Below are 20,526 nucleotides of genomic sequence, written 5' to 3'. Positions count from 1 at the left end.
GCCAGGACTTGTTCACAGGTAGATCTTCCTGGGCCGAAACCAGCTTGGGCGGGTGATAGGAATTTCTCTGTAAGAGGAGAAATACGTGACAGAAGCAGCCTCTCAAGGAGTTTGTAACACAAGGAGAGGACTTTGCTGACTTTGATGACTGATATTAGTACCAATTTATTGGGCAGAGACTTGCTGGAATCTCTTGATGTGGTAATATCCTCAGATGCCTCTGTAGGGCGTCACTCTTACTCCAGTGAGACTTCTATATCCAACCAGCACCCCCAATACTAACTGCCACTGTTCGTTACAGAATTCCCTGTTTGGACTGGCTTTCTAATGAACTTGTATGGGTGGAGTAGTGGCCTTTACTTGAGGAGAAGCTAGGCATTTTAAAAGAGCTCGTCCAAGAGCAGTTGTCCTTGGGACACATTCGTCATTCCTAGAGACCATGGAATACTCCTGTCTTTGTGATTTAAAAGCGCTCGGGAAAATGGTGCCTCCTCCAAGATCTCCATGTGGTTAATAAAACCATGCAGGTTTGGGGCTCTCCCCAAAACGGATTGCCTCTTGCTTCTGCAATCCCCATGGGAATTCCAATTATAGCTATCGATATTCAGGACTGTTTTTTCTCTATTCCCTTGCACCTACAACATTGCAAACATTTTTCTTTCTCAGTTCCTTTATTAATATTATTTTAATTAATATTAATAATACCAGCCCTGCTGATAGATTTGAGTGGATAGTATTGCCTCAGGGCATGGCCAATAGTCCTACTATTTATCAAGAAACTGTTAAATCTGCCCTTCTTCCATATATCCATAAAGGGCTTAAAGTTTTTCATTATGTGAATGATTTTGATATGGGAAAAATTAGACACAGATCTCTCTGCCTTACGTGATTTTCTTATCCCCACCTTAAACCAGAATGATCTTAATGTAGCTCCTGAGAAGATACAGCTAGTTCCTCTAATATCCTTCTTAGGTTCATAAATGTCTTTGACACAGATTCATCCTTTAAAACCTTGTGTTACTTTTCCTTCTAATCTCACTCTTGCTTCTTCACAAAGTTTTCTTGGAAATTTAAATTGTTTTAGGCAGTATCTTTATCTTCCCATTAGCTGTCTCCAACCGCTAATTAAAAAGAGACAAACAGCCCTCCTCAAAGCGTACATTAACCCCTGAAGCCTCTTTGGCACTGGAAAGGGTTAACCAGGCTCTCCAGGAAATGCACCTCATTGGGTTCTCCCCTTCCTCTCTGGTAAAGCTACTAATCTTTAACTCCACCCCCATGGTGGTGGGGGCACTGTGGCAGAAGCTCCAAGACTTCTTACCAAGATTGATGCCTTAGTGTCAATGGTTCGCCAAGGGCAAAGCAGGCCTACCCAGGTCTTAGGAAAAGAGCCGGATTCAATTATTCTTCCTTTTTCTCTCACAGATACAGAGTGGCTCATACACCACCATTCTCGTTTTGCCATAAGTTTAATGAGTTTTCCAGGACAACTAGATAATCATTTTCCTTCTAATAAATTGACAGCTTCTTTACTTCTTCTGTCTCTCTTAGTACCCAGACTTTTCTCTCAAGATTCCATCCCTTCTGCTCCTACAATTTTCACTGATGGTGGAAAAAAGGGAAATGCTGCCCTTATATATTATCCAGACAAGCAATATCCCAAATCTCTTTTTACTGATCTTCCTGATAATTCCCCTCAGTACAAAGAACTTTATGCTGTTTTCCTTGCATTAAAAACTGTACCAGAATCCTTCAACCTTTTTTCTGACAGTGTGTATACTATTAACTTACTTCCATAGCTTGCTCATACTTATGTGAGAATTGTCTGCCTTTCTACTTCTGCTTTACATGTCACGTTTTGGTGGTTTCAGCTCACTCTCTACAGAAAAGCAGAATTGCAGAGACAGTCCTTCCCCATTGAGATAGATGTGAGGCATTTCTTCCTCTGGTCATTGGCATTGGACTGACACTTCTATCGAACTTGCTGGTGAACCTTTGGACACTCATTTTACACTTCTGGACTTCTAGAGGACTGATTGTAGCAGTCTCTGGACTTTGTAGCCAGCTGTCTTGGGACTCTGTAACGCCAGATCACTCCTCTTGCCCTTCAGCCTATCAGGCCCCCACTCCACCGCCTATCAGGCAGTGCCCCCTTTCTGAACATCAGGCAGCTGTTCTCCACCTACCAAGCCTCTCTTCAGTCTCACACTGTCCCTTGCTACTCTTACTTTTCTCTCCCTGTCTTATTCCAGCTCTTTTAAAAAATGCTTGCACAATATAGGTTTTTGTTCACCCCTACACTGCTATTCCTCTGACAGAAATGGAGTCTTTTACAGACAATGACCCATTTATATATGGCCATTAAGAAAGAGGGAGATGTCGGGAAATTGTGAGGATGTGTTTGAGCTTGGCAGGGCTTGTACCTGAGGGGTGCATCTATCCTATTGGTCTCTCTCTCTCTCTACCAAGAGGTTGAGCAAGGAGAGACAGTAGTAACCCCAAAGGTGTGCCTCGTCCTATCAGACTCCCTGCATCACAAAGCACCCTGCATTCCTGATACTATGGCCATTAGATAAAAAGAAAGGGGGAGATGTCAGGCATTAAGCCAGCCCCCCCTTCTCTGCTCCATGCTCCACTGCTGATACTATGGCCTATTTACATAATCATTGTTTTGCCTGAAAGATCCCCATCTATGATCTATATTCTTTGTACCTTGAGACCCGCCCTGTCTGCAAGGTATTAATTAATCCCACCAGTTAAATTCTTTGCAACAGTTGCTAAGGGAGTTTCTACCTTAGCCCACTCTTTCCTTTTCTCCACCATCTTTGCTAGCCATTTCCTTTTCTTACTTGAAACTGAATGGTTGTCATTCCACACCTGAAGTGTCTAGACACAGTTTGAAGTGAAGCATGCTCATCTGGTAATCACTGCATTGATTTGGTTGGGATCATTGGATGCAATCTCATTTGGTATGAATTGAGAGAAGCAAGCAGGAAAGTGTGCTAAAGTTCCAGGACTGAGGAAAGTATAGACTTATAAAGGAAATGTAAGGTTGCTGCTGTCTTAGGGTTCAAGAAGACAATAGATAGTTATTGTTATAATCACAGTATTTGTAACTGGGTTAACTTTGAAAAATGCCTTTGTTAGGATTTGCAGTATAATACCCAACATCACCATAATTTATGTCCTTTGACATTATTTGTATATAGCTGTGCCGCTAGTTGCTTCTATTCTCCCTGGTCTAGGTTTTTGAGAGAGTCAGCATACCAAAGACTCAGCCTATGTATAAAAAGCCTCTCAGTCTGTGCTTTAAAAGTTTTGAAACATACAATCAATTTTCCCCTCTCCTAATAATTAGTGATTTATATGACTGCAATGTAATACGAGTGTACATAAACACCATTTCCACCACCAAAAGACTGTGTCCCATCCCACCCCCCCACCCCCCACCATCACCACGGAAAGCCAAATATCCACCTTCAATCTCACCCCAGGGTTTTTACTTTTGTGCCCTACTCCAGATTTATTCAAATCCTGCTTTAAGTTTTCCTTTCTTTTCTTCTTTCTCAACTTCTGTTGATGACTGGGATCATCCCATACTCATCTTTATCTTTCTGACTTAGTTCACTTAACTTAATTTCTTCTAGCAACATCCAAAATGGGTCAGAGAAGGTGGGTTCATTGTTCTTAATAGCTGCATAGTATTCCATTGTGTATATATACCCATTTTTAGATTGTGATCCTCATATGCAATATTATTTGATATGAATTGAGAAAAGCATGCAGGAAAGTGCACCCCACCCTAAGATTTCAGTACTGAGGGAAATATAGGCTCTATACTGGGAATGTGAGGTTCCTGCTGTCTTAGGGTTTAAGAAGACAATGGATAGTTATTGTTATCATCACATTAAGATGTAAGATGTAAGAAACAAAGACAAAGAGGAAAAACACAAAGAGGGAGTAGACAGGAGGTGTATTATACCAAAGCAAAATACTCTGGGGTGGGAGGACTTAGGGAGACTTTTTAGAAGAGAAATTGTACCCATGTATCAACAGCTATACTATAAACCACTACCCTCCCCTGATAAAATACATTTTTTTAGGGACTGGGTGGTGGCACAATGGTTGAGTGCACATTACAATGCGCAAGGACCCAGGTTCAAGTCACTGGTCCCCCTCTCAATTTCTGACTGTGTCTATCCAATAAGCAAATAAAGATAATAAAAAAATTAAAATTCATCTTTTTAAAGTTTTCTGGAAGCAGAAAAATAAATAGTCTATACACTTTAAATGGAACTTTTTTTTTCCTCCAAGGTTATTGCTGGCCTCTGTGCCTGCACCATGAATCCACTGCTACTGGAGGCCATTTTTTCCCCCTTTTTGTTGCCATTGTTGTTGTAGTCTCATTGTGGTTATTATTATTGCCATTGTTCATGTTCGTTGTTGGAGAGGACAGAGAGAAATGGAGAGAGGAGGGGAAGACAGAGATGGGGAGAGAAAGAGAGACACCTACAGACCTGCTTCACCGCCTGTGAAGCGACTCCCCTCCAGGTGGGGAGCTGGGGGCTCAAACCGGGATCCTTACGCCGTTCCCTGCGCTTTGCGCCACATGCGCTTAACCCACTGCGCCACCACCCGACCCCCTAAATGGAACTTTTTAATGAAATCTCCTTGTCTGGTCATGCAGCTTCAACATGCTACTATCACATTTTCAATTATCTATCCCCTCACCATTACACCACAACTAATAATCACTATTGTATAATAGTAAAACAAACTTTACTGTGTAACAGTAAACCAAATTTCATACTTCATATTTACTTATTTATTTAAATGTTAGTTAGTTTACTACTGGAGTGGGGAACATCCATGAATGATTCTTAGATTGGCCTAAGCGGTCTGTATTCACCTCAAATGATCAACTAGGAATAAGTTGTTCTGTGGGAAGGAGAAAAGTAAACTGTTGTTGTAAGCCTTTATTCATTACACTGAAATCTGATGCTCCTGGTGGGGGTGAAGGTGGGGAGGTCCATCTGGGAGGCTCAGCTTTGAGGTATAGGGATTTACATAGACTTTTCACCATTGATCCATCAACTATTGCATATCATTCCAGAAGTCACACTCAGTGTTTGTTCCTCATGATTTTCTTTCTGTCTCTTGCTTCCGTATGAACTAAATGCTATTTAACTTTCAAAACATCATACACATTATTTTATTCATGATCCACTTGGCTTCTCTCCTGGCAACTCCATTTTCTTGTTTGTCTGCTTTAATATGGTTATCTCTGTCACAGCATTTATTATCCTAGAGTATATTACACTTTTCCATTGTCAATATTTATCTTTTTTTTTTTGGAAGACAGGGAGATACTTTATTATAATCAGTGGTATCTAGCAGACTCCTGCCATACTAGACCACCAATGTTTATCTTTTTTAAAATACACAGTAAACTCACTTTCATCATGAACTTGGCATACTAATTACTGAGTCATGCAGAAACATAGCAATAAATGCTCTATAAAGAATGTGAAGTGGCTACTTAAAATAAAGAAGACATTTTAGATTAACAGATTTAATAATCAAGAATGAAAAGGATAATAGAAAGCTTTGCACATTTTTTGAAGACATATAAAACTATGAGCCAAAGTCAGGAGAATAATAACTTTTTAAAGTCTTTTTTTTTTCAAAATACAACTAGACAAAATAATATGTTGATATAGATAAAAGTCATAGTTTTATGCTCAGTGCTGATAAGTACATTTAGGATATAAATTCTTTTTAAAAAATGCATTAATTTTACTTTAATGAGAACCAGGTTCAAGCCGTCATCTCCACCTGCAGGGGAGATGTTTCATAAGTGGTGAATCAGTACTGCAGGTCTCTCCTTTTTTTTTTCCCTCCCTTGCTGTCTCCCCTCCTCTCTGTTCTAACAAATTAAAAGGGGGAAGGGTTTCTTGTGTTAGTAATTTGTTAACATTTTTATTTATTATGAAGCATTTAGAAATACTTTGATTTGCAGTAAATAACAATATTGAAATATTCTCTTTTCTCAGAAGAAAACACCATCTACAAATGTAATGTAATGCCTTACAATCAGTCATTGATAAGTATATAGAATTTAACAGCTCTCCCTTAACTGTAATTATGCAATCACAATATGAAAATATTTACTACAGACTCATAGCAACTAGTAAATATCAAATCTGATGTCATTTTGCAAATCAAATTCTAAATATGCAATGTTAACTATCAAGATTAAGTGTAGTACTAATGAATTTAGTAGTAATTCATGAATTTAATAGTAACCTAATTATTAAAAGTAAAGGTATTAATCAATATCATTTACTAATGACTTTTTCAAATTAAATTTACAATTCAAACTGTTTTTGCTTAAGAGTCACACTATTATCTTCCTTATGTATTTTGATTCAAGTTTCAAATGGTACCACCAGCCTCAACGAATGATCCAAACTCGCTAATTTATTAAGTATAAATCTGAAAAGCTTATGAAAGCTTTTGTGATGGTAGACAACTTAGTTACATTTGAACTTGTACTGGGGAGGTTTATTTCGTAGTCCTTGTTTTGAATATATGAGTGACTGGCAGTTTTTTTCCAATTAATACTCTGACAGGCTTCTTGGACATTACTGAAGATGGTTTCTACTGAACAGCCAACTCTGAGACATCAGCTAGGGCCTTTCCCAGGAGACAAGTGTGGCAGGCAGTGCAGAAGATGAAACACTGCTAGAAGAGTTATAGAGATTCCTTTTCCATTTGGTATGATTCTTACTGGATTTTGCCTTTATATATGATGTTATGCACAGATCATCATTAACACATACATGAACAAGTTCAACAGTTCGAATATCACTTCTCTCTTTACACTTAACATTGGAATAACAGCTGCATTTAAAGTATCTAGAAAAATTATAAAAATCTGCAAGTGTCGGCTCCCCGTTTACTATGAATCTTTCACAACGTCCAAATTCAATGGAAAAATGTGCTGGGTCTAAGTGAAGATAATCATTTGAATCCCAGTTTTTCCTTGTGCATAATCCTTGATCATAACAGAGCACTTGGCTACACATTTTGGCTGCCAGGGTGACGTTGATTATGTAAGGATTAAGTGTGGTCTTCAAGTAATTATTTAATTTCATGCAAGTTTGCTGTAAAATTATCAGAAGATAGATCAGGGCACAAGCTAGTTTATAAATGGGTTTATTCACTGGGAAGCAGCTTACAAAGAAACATAAAAAAAAAAAAAAAAAACTGACCAGACACAGAGAAGGTAGAAAATATTTTACTTTTTTAGTTATGCCTTAAAAAGCAAGATTGTTTTAATTATTTATTATGGTGTTTACAAGTTAATGATATATGCTACTTCATGTTACTGAGTCACTGATTGGCTGCTTTTTACCTATCCTTGTCTTGATTTTCCTTAATAAATTGTTAAACTAATAGAAATAGGAAAGAGAGCTTCCTCAGTTACAAGATAAACTCTGCCTCCCATGTATCCTAATTAGAATCTCAATTTCAGGGGCCAAGGTGTAACACACCTAGTTAGTTGCACACATTACCACTCACAAGGACCTGGGTTCAACCCCCACTCCCCACCTGGAAGAAAGCTTCAGGAGCAGTGAAGCAAGTTATTTCAGGTGTCTATCTCCCCTTCCTTTTTCAATTTCTTTCTGTCCTATCAAATAAAGAAAAACATAGAATCTTGATTTCACTAACTAGCTGTGTGAATTTAGGAATGTCTCAGGTTTCCTCTTCTTTATTTTGACATTTCATTTAAGTCCTTTATCACCGTAAGGACCCTAATCCTCCCAGCCCTACAGCCAACCCCCCTGCCCCCACCTCACCACCTCTCTCCTTCCCTGGAGTCTTTTGCTTTGACGCAATGCACCACATCCAGTTCAAGTTCTCCTCTGTGTTTTCCTTTTCCTTGTTTCTAAAGTTTTCTCAAGCTTTCTAAATCTTACGTTCCACAATAGCTGATACTAAGCTATTAGTATCAGCTAAATTAGTTACCCTGTAACTCATTTAGTATCAGCTAAATTAGTTGCCCTGGCTACACTTCATCTTCATCATTTGTAAAACAAGAATCATTACAGTACCTGATTCATCTGATGACTGTGAAGATAAAAGATACACAGAAAGGCTTAACACAAGACACAAAATATCATCTGCTAGCCTCAATAAACTTCAAAGTAATGTAACAAATACCACATTTTTTTCAGTTGAGTTAACATTGAGAAGAATGGTTTCAACCCTAAAGCTCAGAATAATTAAACAGATTCAAATACATATAATGTTGCATGTATTAAATAATGATGTTTATGGTTCAGATTATGGGTAAATTGTACAATTCTTCTACAAGTAAACCTTATTTTAGCAGAGTCTAAGTGATAAATAAAATAATTCATTCTACGACCTCCTCCTTCTTATATGAACTTCCATTACCCACTAGATGTACTAGCTGTTTTCAACTATAACTCGTTCATTTCAAGCTACAATTATAGTTCCATTTCCTGGAATGTTACTTTCCCTAATGTTTAATCTGTTTGAGTTTATCCTGTCCTTTGGATATTGAGTTTAATTAAACAATGCCTTTCCAAGATACCCAGTGAGACGTGAAAATGAAGAAACTGAATTCTCAATAGAATTAATATTCAAAGAATCATATATTTAGCAGAAAGTAGAAAAATACATAGTTTGCTATGGTTTAGCAAACTGTAAGACTTATGAGAACTATGGTGGGTATCTTTGGGATGTGGGATAGTGGGGATACAGAAATTTTTATAGTGGGTGTGGTTTAGAACTATACATTGTAATCTTATAATCTTGTAGCAAACTATTAATAACAAGTAAACATTTTAATTAAAATAAATAAAAATTAAAATGTGACAAACAGAGTGTTATATTATCTGGCAGTTCATGACTGATTCTCTTCTCACCAGAAAAGTATGATTTTTCAGGGCTTATGCTACAAAAAAAATATTGGGGGGAGTATCTTTATCATAAAGTTAATAGAACTTTGAGAAAAAGAGCTTACAGGGAGTCAGGAGGTGGCGCAGAGGGTTAAGCGCACATGGTGCAAAGCACAAGGACCATCGGAAGGTTGCCAGTTCAAGCCCCTGGCTCCCCACCTGCAGAGAAGCAGGTCTGCAGGTGTGTGTCTTTCTCTCCCCTTCTCTGTCTTCCCCTCCTCTCCATTTCTCTCTGTCCTATCCAACAACAATGACATCAATAGCCACAACAATGTTAAACAACAAGGGCAACAAAAGGGAAAATAAATAAATAAATAAATATTTTTTTAAAAAAGAGCTTACAGAGTGGGAAAAATACCAAAACTCATTAAGACTATACTTGGAAAAATTATAAATTTTCAATTGAATATACTAGTTTGGGGGGGTTGTTTTTTTGTTTTGTTTTGTTTTTCTGAGCCTGATATCTGATATGCAGGTGGATCTAAGTTATTGAGCAGGGAGATGTTGTCATGGCTGGAAAAGAGACCAGAAAGCTGGATCATGGAAGAGAGTAGCCCTCAAATATGGGAAAGGTATATAAATACAGTTGACTGTAAACCCCATTGATTTAGTCTGATCCAGCCATTCAGCTTAGAGCCTATGTGACCTCTGTATCCCTATAGATCTGAGCTCACATTCTGTGGTCATGAGTAGGATCATTCCATGCTGCCCCAATTTCAGGACCTATCTTCCTCAGGTGGAACATACAGTATGTTGTCCAGCCTCCCTTCAGAGGATGGTTTCATTGCTCTCTATCATTGTTGATCCACATTGAGGGAAAGGTCCTATGGGGCCCCACAAGCAGTGAAGCAGGTCTGCAGGTGTCTTGTCTTTTTCTCTCCCTATCTCACCCTCCCCTCTCAATTTCTCTTTGTCTTATGCGAAAGAAAGAAAGAAAGAAAGAGAGAGAGAGAGAGAGAGAGAGAGAGAGAGAGAGAAAGGAAGGAAGGAAGGAAGGAAGGAAGGAAGGAAGGAAGGAAGGAAGGAAGGAAGGAAGGAAATGGTTGCAGGAGCAATGGATTCATAGTGCAGGCGCCCCAGAGATAAATCTGGAGGCAAAAAAAAAAATGTGTAATATTTTTGGAAGCTAAAATCCTGACTGCCCACTTATTCCATATTCCACCACCCAATTCTTTCTTTTCCCCATCATGCCCATACTAAACAGCTCCTCCTGAAGCTTTCTTTAAATCCATATTTGTGTAGTCATTTTTACCACCTCTTTTTAATCTTATCTACTGAATATCTCAACCAATTCACTGAGTTCTACTGCTGGATTATGTACAAAATCTAAACATCACCAGCACTTATGGCCCAAGTAGTCTTTAGTTTCCTTGCCCTGCTCCCACACTTTTTTTCCTTTTAAATAAAAGAAGAGAGAGAGAGAGAGAAGAGGAAGGGAAGGGAATGGAAGGAAGGGGAAAGAAGGGGAGGAGAGGAGAGGAGAGGAGAGGAGAGGAGAGGAGAGGAGAGGAGAGGAGAGAAGAGAAGAGAAGAGAAGAGAAGAGAAGAGAAGAGAAGAGAAGAGAAGAGAAGAGAAGAGAAGAGAAGAGAAGAGAAGAGAAGAAGAGAAGGGACCACAGCATCAAAGCTTCCTTCAATATGTTGGGGGCTGGTCTCAAACCTTCGTCATGTATGTGGCAGAGCCTGCTATCAAAGTGAACTATAGCTCTGGCCCTCTGCTTCAGCTCTTGCCCCACAAGAGTCCATTTTTTTCTGAGCTAATAGTTTCTGAAAATTTCATCAAAAGTTGCCACTCATCTGCTCAAAAATTCTGCTTCCATCTCATTTTGTAATAAAAGCTCCTTTGTGATTTGGGAATTCCTGCCTCTCACCCTCTGCTGTCTCATGGACCAATCTCTCTTTCTTACTCACTGTACTCCAGTCATACTGAAACTTCTCCCTCTTTCTTGAAAAGAATATTCCATGCTGGAGGACACTGAACTTACCATTCCCAAATATCAGACTTGGTTCCTCATTTCTATTAGTTAGTTAACTCCAATAACATCTCATCAGAGAAGATATCTGTGATTACCTTTCTAAAGTAATACCATTCTGTCACTCATCATCCTATCTAAACTACCTCATTGTTCTAAATCTATTTATCATTATCTGACATAGACTATCTGAACTTGTTTCTAACCATAAGAATGTAGCTATATGATGAAGAGACTTTGCTTTGTCCAAAGCTATATTTTCAGTCCTTAAACAATTTTTGACACTTAATCATAACTAGTGTTCAACAAATCAGTGGTCAGTTTTTTTTCTAGTACATGACCAGAAAGTAAATAATTAATATTTCTTGTTACAGTCTAGAGCTAGAATTATTAGTAATATCTTTATAGTATAAAAGCAGACATAGAAACCTGAACAAATGAGTATGACTATGTCATAATAATATAGCCATGGGCACTTTGGAATGTAACTATAATAGGACTACTATCTGTAAAATGGAGACCCCCCAACTCTTCATCTTAACTATTTTGCCTTTAGCTTCATGATTAGTCAACAATTTGTTTGGCTTTATATCTTAACTCTTATTTCAGCCACCAGATTCCAGATGCTACCATGATGTCAACCTAACTTCCCTGGGCAGACAACCCCACCAATGTGTCCTGGATCCCTGCTTTCCCAGAGCCCTGCCTCACTAAGGAAAGAGAGAGACAGGCTGGGAGTATGGATTGACCTGCTGATGCCCATGTTCAGCGGGGAAGCAATTACAGAAGCCAGACCTTCCACCTTCTGCACCCCATAATGACCCTGGATTCATACTCCCAAAGGGAAAAAGAATAGGAAAGCTATCAGGGGAGGGGATGGGATACAGAGTTCTGGTGGTGGGAATTGTGTGGACTTGTACCCCTCTTATGCTATGATTTTTGTCAGTGTTTCTTTTTTATAAATAAAAATTAAAAAGAAAAGTTCACTGACATATAGGTTATTCTTAACCTGGAAGCTTATAAAATAAGCATTAAGTCAGATTTGGCCTGTTGCTTTTTTTTTTTTTTGCTTGTATTAGATATCATTGAATGACTAAATTAATTAGTGAGTGCACAGTAAATAGCCATTGGATAAGGGGAAGAACAAGCAAGTGCATACTGGCTTGCTGTAATTATTTTTAAAAGGCACAGTGCCATGTATTACACACACACACAGACACACACATACACAAATACAGGAAACCACATCAGAAGTATTCATTAAGATTAAAAGTATAGTTGTTTTGGCTACTTAGTAGACATTGAGTCTAGAGAATTTCAATTAATCTCACTATAAACAGAGATGTTATTTCCTGCTTTACAATATAACCATACAAATGGAAGATAGTTTGATGATTCAGTCAGTATTCACTGGACTGCTGATGCCAAGTGCCAACCATAGCACTTATTTTACCATTCAATTCCACAACAGTAAGAATGTTTTCAGGGGAGTCAGGTGGTAGGACAGCCGGTTAAGCACACATAGTGCAAAGCACAAGGACCTAAGTAAGGATCCTGGTTCGAGCCTTCAGCTCCCCACCTGTGGTGGGGGGGGTCGCTTCACAAGCAGTGAAGCAGGTCTGCAGGTGTCTTTCTCTCCCCCTCTCTGTCTTCCCCTCCTCTCTCCATTTCTCTCTGTCCTATCCAACAATGGCATCAATAACAACAATAATAACTACAACAACAATAAAAACAACAAGGACAACAAAAAGGAAATAAATAAATAAATGATTTTTTTTTAAAAAAAAAAAAGAATATTTTCTGATTGTTCCCACCAGTTCAACTTACCACAGTCTGGGTTAAATTGAGACTTCCCCACATTATAATTCCAGAGGCACCAAGAGCAACACTTTCACCAATTGTACTCACAAGATCATGCTGCAAATGTGATAAAGTTAACAAACAGAAGTGAAATTAAGATACTATACACAAGACAGTTAACACCAAAGCTAGGCATGTTGAGACAAAGATAATAATTTAAATATTCTCCTGCTATATATTTTTGTTTATTACACAGCCATCTCCTACTATGACAAAAAATAATTTTTCAATTATTTTGTTTATTTTATAAGAACAGGCTTATATTAGAAAAAAGGAAAATGTTTAATTATAATTATCTATAAATTATCTAATTCTCTATTATTGGAAAAACTACATGACTATATTCAAAATGAAATATAGCGAGCCAGGATGTAACTCAGTAGGTAAATCACATGCCTTACTATGTGTAAGGCCCTGGGTTTATTTCCCTGCATAGAGCACTTTGTTAAGTGTTCATTACTATGCACAAGGACATGGGTTCAAGCCACCAGTCACCACCTGCAGGGGGAAAGCTTCATTAGTGGCTAAACAATGTTGCAAATCAATCTCTTTCTGTGTGTCTCTGTCTCTGTCTCTCTCTCTCTCCCTCCCTCACTCACTCACTCATTCTTTCTCCCTCCTTGCCCCCTTCCCCTTTCAATGTCTCTGTCTCCTTATCAAGTAAAATAAAGTAAAAAAAAATTAATCTATATATAGTATATTCTTTGTGCATGTTCCTATAAGCTACTAAAAACTAAGTTTCTCATGTTAACAAGGCCAGGCAGTGGCATACCTGGTTAAGCACACACTTCACCATGCTGAAGGACCCCACCCTGCTTCCCATTGCAGGGGGAATAACTTCCTCCTAAATTCATGAAGCAAGTACAGCAGGTGTCTCTCTTTACCTCTCCCTCTCTATCTTCCCCTCCTCTATCAATTTCTGTCTATCCTACCAAATGAAGGGAAAAAATATGGAGTGGTACAAGGTCCTCCGGAGGGATAGACTCATCCTTTAGACACCAAAACCCAGCAATAATCCTGGTGGCAATTAAAAAGTGGTGGTGGTGATAAGGACTGTTGAAAATTAAAAAAAAAAAAATGCAAGTACTTTTCATCTTGCAGTCTACTCCTAGGCATATATCAAAAAAAAAAAAAAAAACATAAAAAGATACTAATTGAATGGTTGTGTGTAGCGCTATGTTCACAGCTGCTCTATTCACAATCACCAACATACCATCCACTAAGAGATGGTTGGAAAAAGCAGTTGAGGGGGCATAGATTCAGTAGTATATGACTTTGCAGTATAAAACATTAATGGTTATCATTCAGCACAACATGGGTGGAACTGGAGGTGACTTGTTAAACTGAAATAAATGAGAGATGAAAGAAAACTACAGATGTTTCTATTCACGTGGAATATAGATACTAAGACAAATATATTTGCAAAAAAGTAGCAGTCAAATTGTTTCTTAGACTACAGTAAACTGCAGTGGTTACCAAAGAGAAAAGTGGGGGGTAAGGGAACTTCAGAGAGGTTGCAGTAAATTGTACACATGTGTATATAGATGTACAACTATATCTTTGAAATATAATGATTTGTCAACCAATGTTAAATAGATACTAAGTAATTAAATAATTTTCTCCGGGAGTCGGGCGGCAGCGCAGCGGGTTAAGCGCATGTGGCACAAAGCACAAGAACTGGCAGAAGGATCCCGGTTCGAGCCCCCAGCTCCCCACCTGCTGGGGAGTCGCTTCACAGGCGGTGAAGCAGGTCTGCAGGTGTCTGTCTTTCTCTCCTCCTCTCTGTCTTCCCCTCCTTTCTCCATTTCTCTCTGTCCTATCCAACAACAACAACAACAACAATAATAACTACAACAATAAAACAACAAGGGCAACAAAAGGAAATAAATAAATAAATAAAAATTATTTTAAAAAATAATAATAATTTTCTCCACAAATACTCCTTTGGTATTATTTCATAATTCTTATACTTTGATTTTCTTACCTCGGGAAGGTATTCTCCAGATGCATCAGTAAAAACGGGACGGGTATATATAAAAATCGGAAGTGGGTCTTGAGCATTGCGAACTCCAGAAACCCGAATGGCTTCCCAAATACGATTTCTAGCAAAGAGTGTAGCTTGAGGAGTAGAGTTTAACCTGGTATTCAAATAAATGGATGGATAAAGGGCAGTGCTCTCATTCCACAACCAGTTGAGTTCATTGTTTCTTTGCTTTTCTAAATCAGGGCAATGTCCATCATAATCAGCTTTATTATAATGATGATTGTTACAGTCAGGAAAAAGATAATAGCCCCAATAGTGTTTTGGTCTGAGCCTTCTTCCAAGTTTTAAAGTCTCTATCATGAAAGCTCTTCCTGCACTTTCAAATTCTAATTTGGCCTTATTGTTGGCTAGTGTGTCATCAATACCTACATTATTTTGCTTAACCAGTTCAACAGACAACAGCTTGTAAATATCTTTAGGTTTCCAGTTTCTTTCCCAGAGAGGTCTCCATTCTTCCCAATCAATGACAGCCATACCCGCGTGATCATTTGGAAGGTAGTGATTTATGTCAGTTGTAGCTTTAGTTAAGTGGTCTTTTAGGTTTCCCTCCTGGGGAATTCCTCCATGGTGACTTTGGTTTTTTGCATCTACATGAGGATAGTATCCAAGTTTATCAACAGAAAATAATGTAACTCTTTGTCCTATGAGACCTTTCTGTGGGCTTCCTACTAAAGGGAAGAAACTCAGATCTATTGTCACATTATGTCTCATAAAACAAAATTCAGTTGGGGCATTCCAGACCCAAAGGTAAGGAACGTCTGCGAATATAGGTTTTGCTCTGAAATCCTCACTGAAACACGTTGGAAACAGAAGGATGATGAACACTGCCTGAGATGTTCCATTAAGCCCAACAAAGCTCCTAAAGAATATGTACTTGAACCTTAGCATTCCCATGGCAGAGTAAAGACTACAAATATCACTTATCTTTACTATGCACTTTGGTTTATTCAATATTTATTGTAAGATATAAGCACAAACAAGATATACTGATCACATTTTGTTTAAATATTTTTCTTCTTTCTGTATGTTTCATGAACAGTTTGCTAGTTGCTCATCTACAACTGAAAAAAAAGGAATACATAATATGAATTGCTACTAATTTCTCTATCAGAGATTATAAACATTATGAAAATCTCAGTTTGGAATTCACCAGGTTTAACAACATCTTTATACAAAGAGGGATATAGCCTTGTGTTTGAGTTAATACAATTTTCCTTTTATGTAAAACACAAATTATAATATTTGTTACATAGCTGAGCCTACAGTAAAATTAATGTAACTTTTTTCTTTTTCCTTCCCAGTTCTATAGAATGCTGTACTACTGAGCCGTAAAAGTGAAACTGTTGTGAATCATCTAAACACCCATTTAAAATTTCCTGAATCCCTGTAGTTAGTATACCCAGTGTTTTGGCAACAACAGATTATAAATAAATAAATAAATAAACCAGATGTAATGAAAGGGATAAAATAATGAAGATGATAACTAGAGGTGATGAGAACAGTATAATACCAATTTAAGCTTTGCCTGAGTCAGAGTGAGAGTCAAATACCAAATACCAATTATATATAGTTGCAGACAAAGAAGGATGCTAAACTTTAACAAGCCCTTCAAGAGTTAGGGTTGAGCATGGAGGTAGGAATTAGGTGCAGAAGGATAATATTTATAGTATTGAATTCAAGAAGCAAGTATTGCAGAATTGGAGCAAATGAAAAGTAAATATAATGTTGTCAGTGAAAAAAAATATGCATCACCAAGAAATTTTTATTGTAACCTTTTGGCAGAGACCAAACTAAATGAAAAAAAGCAAGGTGTGAAAGATCAAAGACTAATGCCCCCATCCTCTCCCCATGAAGATATACTGTTTGACTTGAATAAGTTGGAGTAGTGCCAAATCCAGTTATTAAAAATGACTTTTAAGAGGTAGAAATATCTAATTTAAATATGTGAAAAATTCTTGTGCATTCACTAGTTTCAATGTCCTTATGTTGTAAAGAAACATATAACAAAATAAAATAAAATAAAAATAAATCACTAGTGCTTGGGTCTGTCAATCCAGCACCCCTGGAACAAAACAATCAGTTCTTAGGGTAGTGCCATGGTCAAATGTGCTTCATAATGAACAAGATTTGACAGCCATTGATTACCAAATACTTGTGAAGCTTCCTTTAATAGGTCTGAATTGGATAATTATTCACCTTTTCCTAGTTAAAAAAAAAAAAGAAGAAGTTGAACTTCTAATGTATTTTAACAAACAAAATTCTAATTGAAATTATCTTTTGCTTGCCCTTTTTATTTGAGCAACAATATGCTAGTTGACTTAAAGAAAATTGAATTTGAATATATTATGCTATCTGTGATTATATGATTACTCCTTCTATTTCAGGTGTTTCCACATTTCCTTAAGCATATTTTGTCTCAAAACTATTTTCGCATCAACATCCACTGCTTTACTTTTTTATTCACTGGAATGCCTAAGGAATCCTTGTTTATTTTTTTTTTTTGACCGAGGAATTGATAACTGAGATAATCTTTTGAAGTGAAGAAACTAGAAAATTAGAAAAAAATTAAAAATTATTTGATATCTCTTGGTTTTTTTTCTTCTGTTCCTTAGCAAAAGCTAAATTTTTGTAACAACCTTTTTTTAAAAAGAAAATCATGATTAGTATATACAGAATTATTTATGGAACTATCTTCAAAATCTACCTCTTCAAAAATTTCACTTCCTGAAAGGAAAGAGGTGATAGGGAAAGAGACACCTGCAACACTGCTTCACTATTTGCAGAGCTTTCCTCCTGCTGGAGGGGACTGGGGGCCTGGGTCTTGATACACTGTAACATGCACTTTCAACCAAGAGTGCCACCACCCAGCCCCTAAAAGTAATTTTTATATATCTAAGTTGCCTCTATAAATATACTGGGAATAATTCTCTCACATGAAAAAAAAAAAAAGTGGAATTCCAAGGGTTCAGCAGGTCTAAAATCCATTGCCCAATAGTTTTCACACATCATATTTATAAAAGCATGGAAAGATGCTATTCAAAAATAAGAATCAACTTACAATATCTAAATGCTAATGTTGTAGCAACTGTGCATTAATAGTTATCTTGCTCCCTGTACACAATTTCTTAAAAACCAGAGTACATTTACCCTTGTTGACGAGAACAGGCAATTGGGTTTGTCTCCTCACCAAGAACAAAAGAAAAAAAAAATGACCCGTGATAACCACCTGAAGGGAGAAAATAAGCAGTCAGTTCTAGAGTGAAGACCAGCTAAGTACTTGACTAGCTTATGGCAAAATGGGAGTGTTCCTGTAACTCACCAACCAAGAGGAAAATCAGGAAAGAAAGGTATTGTGAGAAGTTGGGGAAATAGCTGTGAAACATTCAGCAACGTTCATTAGGATTGAGGGCTATTTTGCTTCAGACTGTTTTGAAGAGTTTGGAATGAATATGAGGCTAGAAAACACCTACTCCTTTATATATTCAAAAATAAGGACAACTGGCACAACTTTGAAAAGTTAAAGAAAATTTCAAATGTGCATTCTCACTTATCAGCATAATTATAGGGCAGTGAGTCCTCAGAGGACCCTTGTAATTAGGACTTAACTGTTTAAAACAATGTTTATAGTTTTAGCTAGAAATATCATTTATTTTTATTGGTTTTGCCACTAGGTTATCACTGAGGTTCAGTGCCCACAACTCCTCTATGTCTAACAGCCATTTTAGTTTTTGATAGAGGGAGACACACACACACACACACACACACATACACACACACACACACACACGCAGCATTACTCCACCACTTATGAAGCTTACTTCCCATATAGGAGTTTGAACCTGAACCTGGTTCGAACACATGCTAACATGTGTGCTCTACCAGGTGAGCTGTCTCTTGGCCTCCTGAAATATCGTTTCTATGCAATTATGTATTGCTTCACTTATTTTTTTTTTCTTTTAGTCTCCTTTTACAGGTAGAAGGAAAGAGAGAGGAAAAAGTACCACAACACCACTCACTTATCCATCTTATTCTTTGAACAGTTCTTCCATGTGGAGTTAGTGTCTAACTTTGATCTCTAACATAGCAAAGTGCATGTTTTACTAGTTTTACTAGTTATTATTCTTGATATACAGTAGCTGAAATTTAAAAACTATAAACTGTCATCAGTAAGTACTGGTGACCTAAATTGTTTTGACCAAATGTGTTATGTTTGCTACATCTTAATGTTAATGAGTACAGCAAGTATTTCACTAATATTCCATTAAGAGACACTGTTTACAAGTGGAAGGGAAAGTAGAAAATTTGCCTTCTTCTCTAGGCTCTTCTGGAGTAGGCTGAACAAATTGTCATCTGACATGTTAGGAAAAGAAAAAAAATGAAATTACTTTTGTGTGAATAATTTGCAAAGATATTAATTCTAGAGTGAATAGGCTAGGTCAAGCATTTTTCTTAAGTTAATAAATGAGATAGTTGGTGTACTGCACCAAAGTTAAAGACTCTGTGGTGTGGGGAAGGATTTAGTTCCTGGAACATGATGGTAGAGGAGGACTAGTGGGGGTTGAACTGTTATGTGGAAAACAGAAATGTCACACTTGTACAAACTATTGGACTTTCCTGTTGACTGTAAACCCTTAATCCCCCAATTAAGAAATTAAAAATAAATAAATAAATAAATAAATAAATAAATAAATAAATGACATAGTTATCTGTGGCTTCATAGACAGAGATAGAGAGAGGAGTGGATGTTACATAGCAAAAAGATGTTGACTCATTAAAATCAGAGATATGTAATTAGATATTTACTCTCTGATAAAGATTATTTCTCCAATAAAACATTTATTTCTGGAGATAGCCCAAAATCTGGGAGAGAGCCTCAATATTCTGTCTTCTAGGTAACTGAGTGATAATACTTTATCTGGATGCCTAAAAAAAACCTAGATTGTTATGCTGAGATAATTCATATTGGAAAATGTTTGTTCTGTATATCTGAAGAGACCTATTATTCACTGGATAACAATTCCAACTACATTTCTAAAAGTAGACACTATCATTATCTAAGGATGATAGTTAAAATAATTGTTTAGGTATTCATATTTCATAGAAACACTATGAGGTATGAATTTTCTTGCTCACTATATAACTTGGGAAGTTAGTATTAAGAAAATAAATTAAAATACCTTTCCCAGCATCCAAAATCTAGAATGCACAGTTCTAGACAATTCTGATCTTTTTATTCTATGTATTGTCTCTAGTTGATAAATCACTATCGCTACCAAGATGAAAAGTATTTTAAAAACCAGATATTTTGTGAATTTATTAGATATTTTTGTTATCTGATACAATATTATGTATGGACATATTTCTGCTTGCATAAATAACTTCCATACTCTACTACCAGAAGCAATTTCACTTGAAAAAGGAGTTAAAAGCTCAGAGTCAAACATACATTTTTTTAAAGACACACACCCAAGGAGATGTACTTCTCCTCAAGCATTTGTCCATTCCATAACTCTTACATATGTTTGTCTTTGTTTATTTACTCCAAATGATTGGAGATACTAACATAACAGGTTATATTTCTTATTTTGACTTAGTTTACTGGAGTTTGATCAAAATAATGAAAATCTTACTTAAAAGTTTATTGGTTTTTCTAACATTT

The 20,526-nt window shown here is 37.0% G+C and overlaps 1 protein-coding gene across 1 annotated transcript; it reads right to left on the bottom strand.

Annotated features, from left to right (window-relative positions):
• Nucleotides 1–6,689: 6,689 nt before the first annotated feature.
• LOC103121170 (hyaluronidase PH-20-like) lies at nucleotides 6,690–15,761 on the bottom strand. The gene is made up of 3 exons (XM_007531687.1): nucleotides 14,808–15,761; nucleotides 12,791–12,880; nucleotides 6,690–7,166 (listed from the first exon to the last, which is right to left on the bottom strand). Exons 1-3 carry the CDS (start codon nucleotides 15,759–15,761, stop codon nucleotides 6,690–6,692), a joined length of 1,521 nt encoding a protein of 506 aa, XP_007531749.1.
• Nucleotides 15,762–20,526: the final 4,765 nt, after the last annotated feature.

The sequence above is a fragment of the Erinaceus europaeus genome, chromosome 8, assembly GCF_950295315.1.
Source record: "Erinaceus europaeus chromosome 8, mEriEur2.1, whole genome shotgun sequence".
Lineage (NCBI taxonomy): Eukaryota > Metazoa > Chordata > Mammalia > Eulipotyphla > Erinaceidae > Erinaceus > Erinaceus europaeus.
This window is presented reverse-complemented; position numbering and strand designations above follow the sequence as displayed.

What these genes read in the sequence shown, in the direction of transcription:
- LOC103121170 (XM_007531687.1), bottom strand. Translation starts at nt 15,761, where the DNA reads ATGGGAATGCTAAGGTTCAAGTACATATTCTTTAGGAGCTTTGTTGGG. An exon ending in CTGGAGAATACCTTCCCGAG is followed by an intron (nt 12,881 to 14,807) that starts GTAAGAAAATCA and finishes TCACATTTGCAG; the next exon opens with CATGATCTTGTGAGTACAAT. An exon ending in TCAATTTAACCCAGACTGTG is followed by an intron (nt 7,167 to 12,790) that starts GTAAGTTGAACT and finishes ATAATTTTACAG; the next exon opens with CAAACTTGCATGAAATTAAA.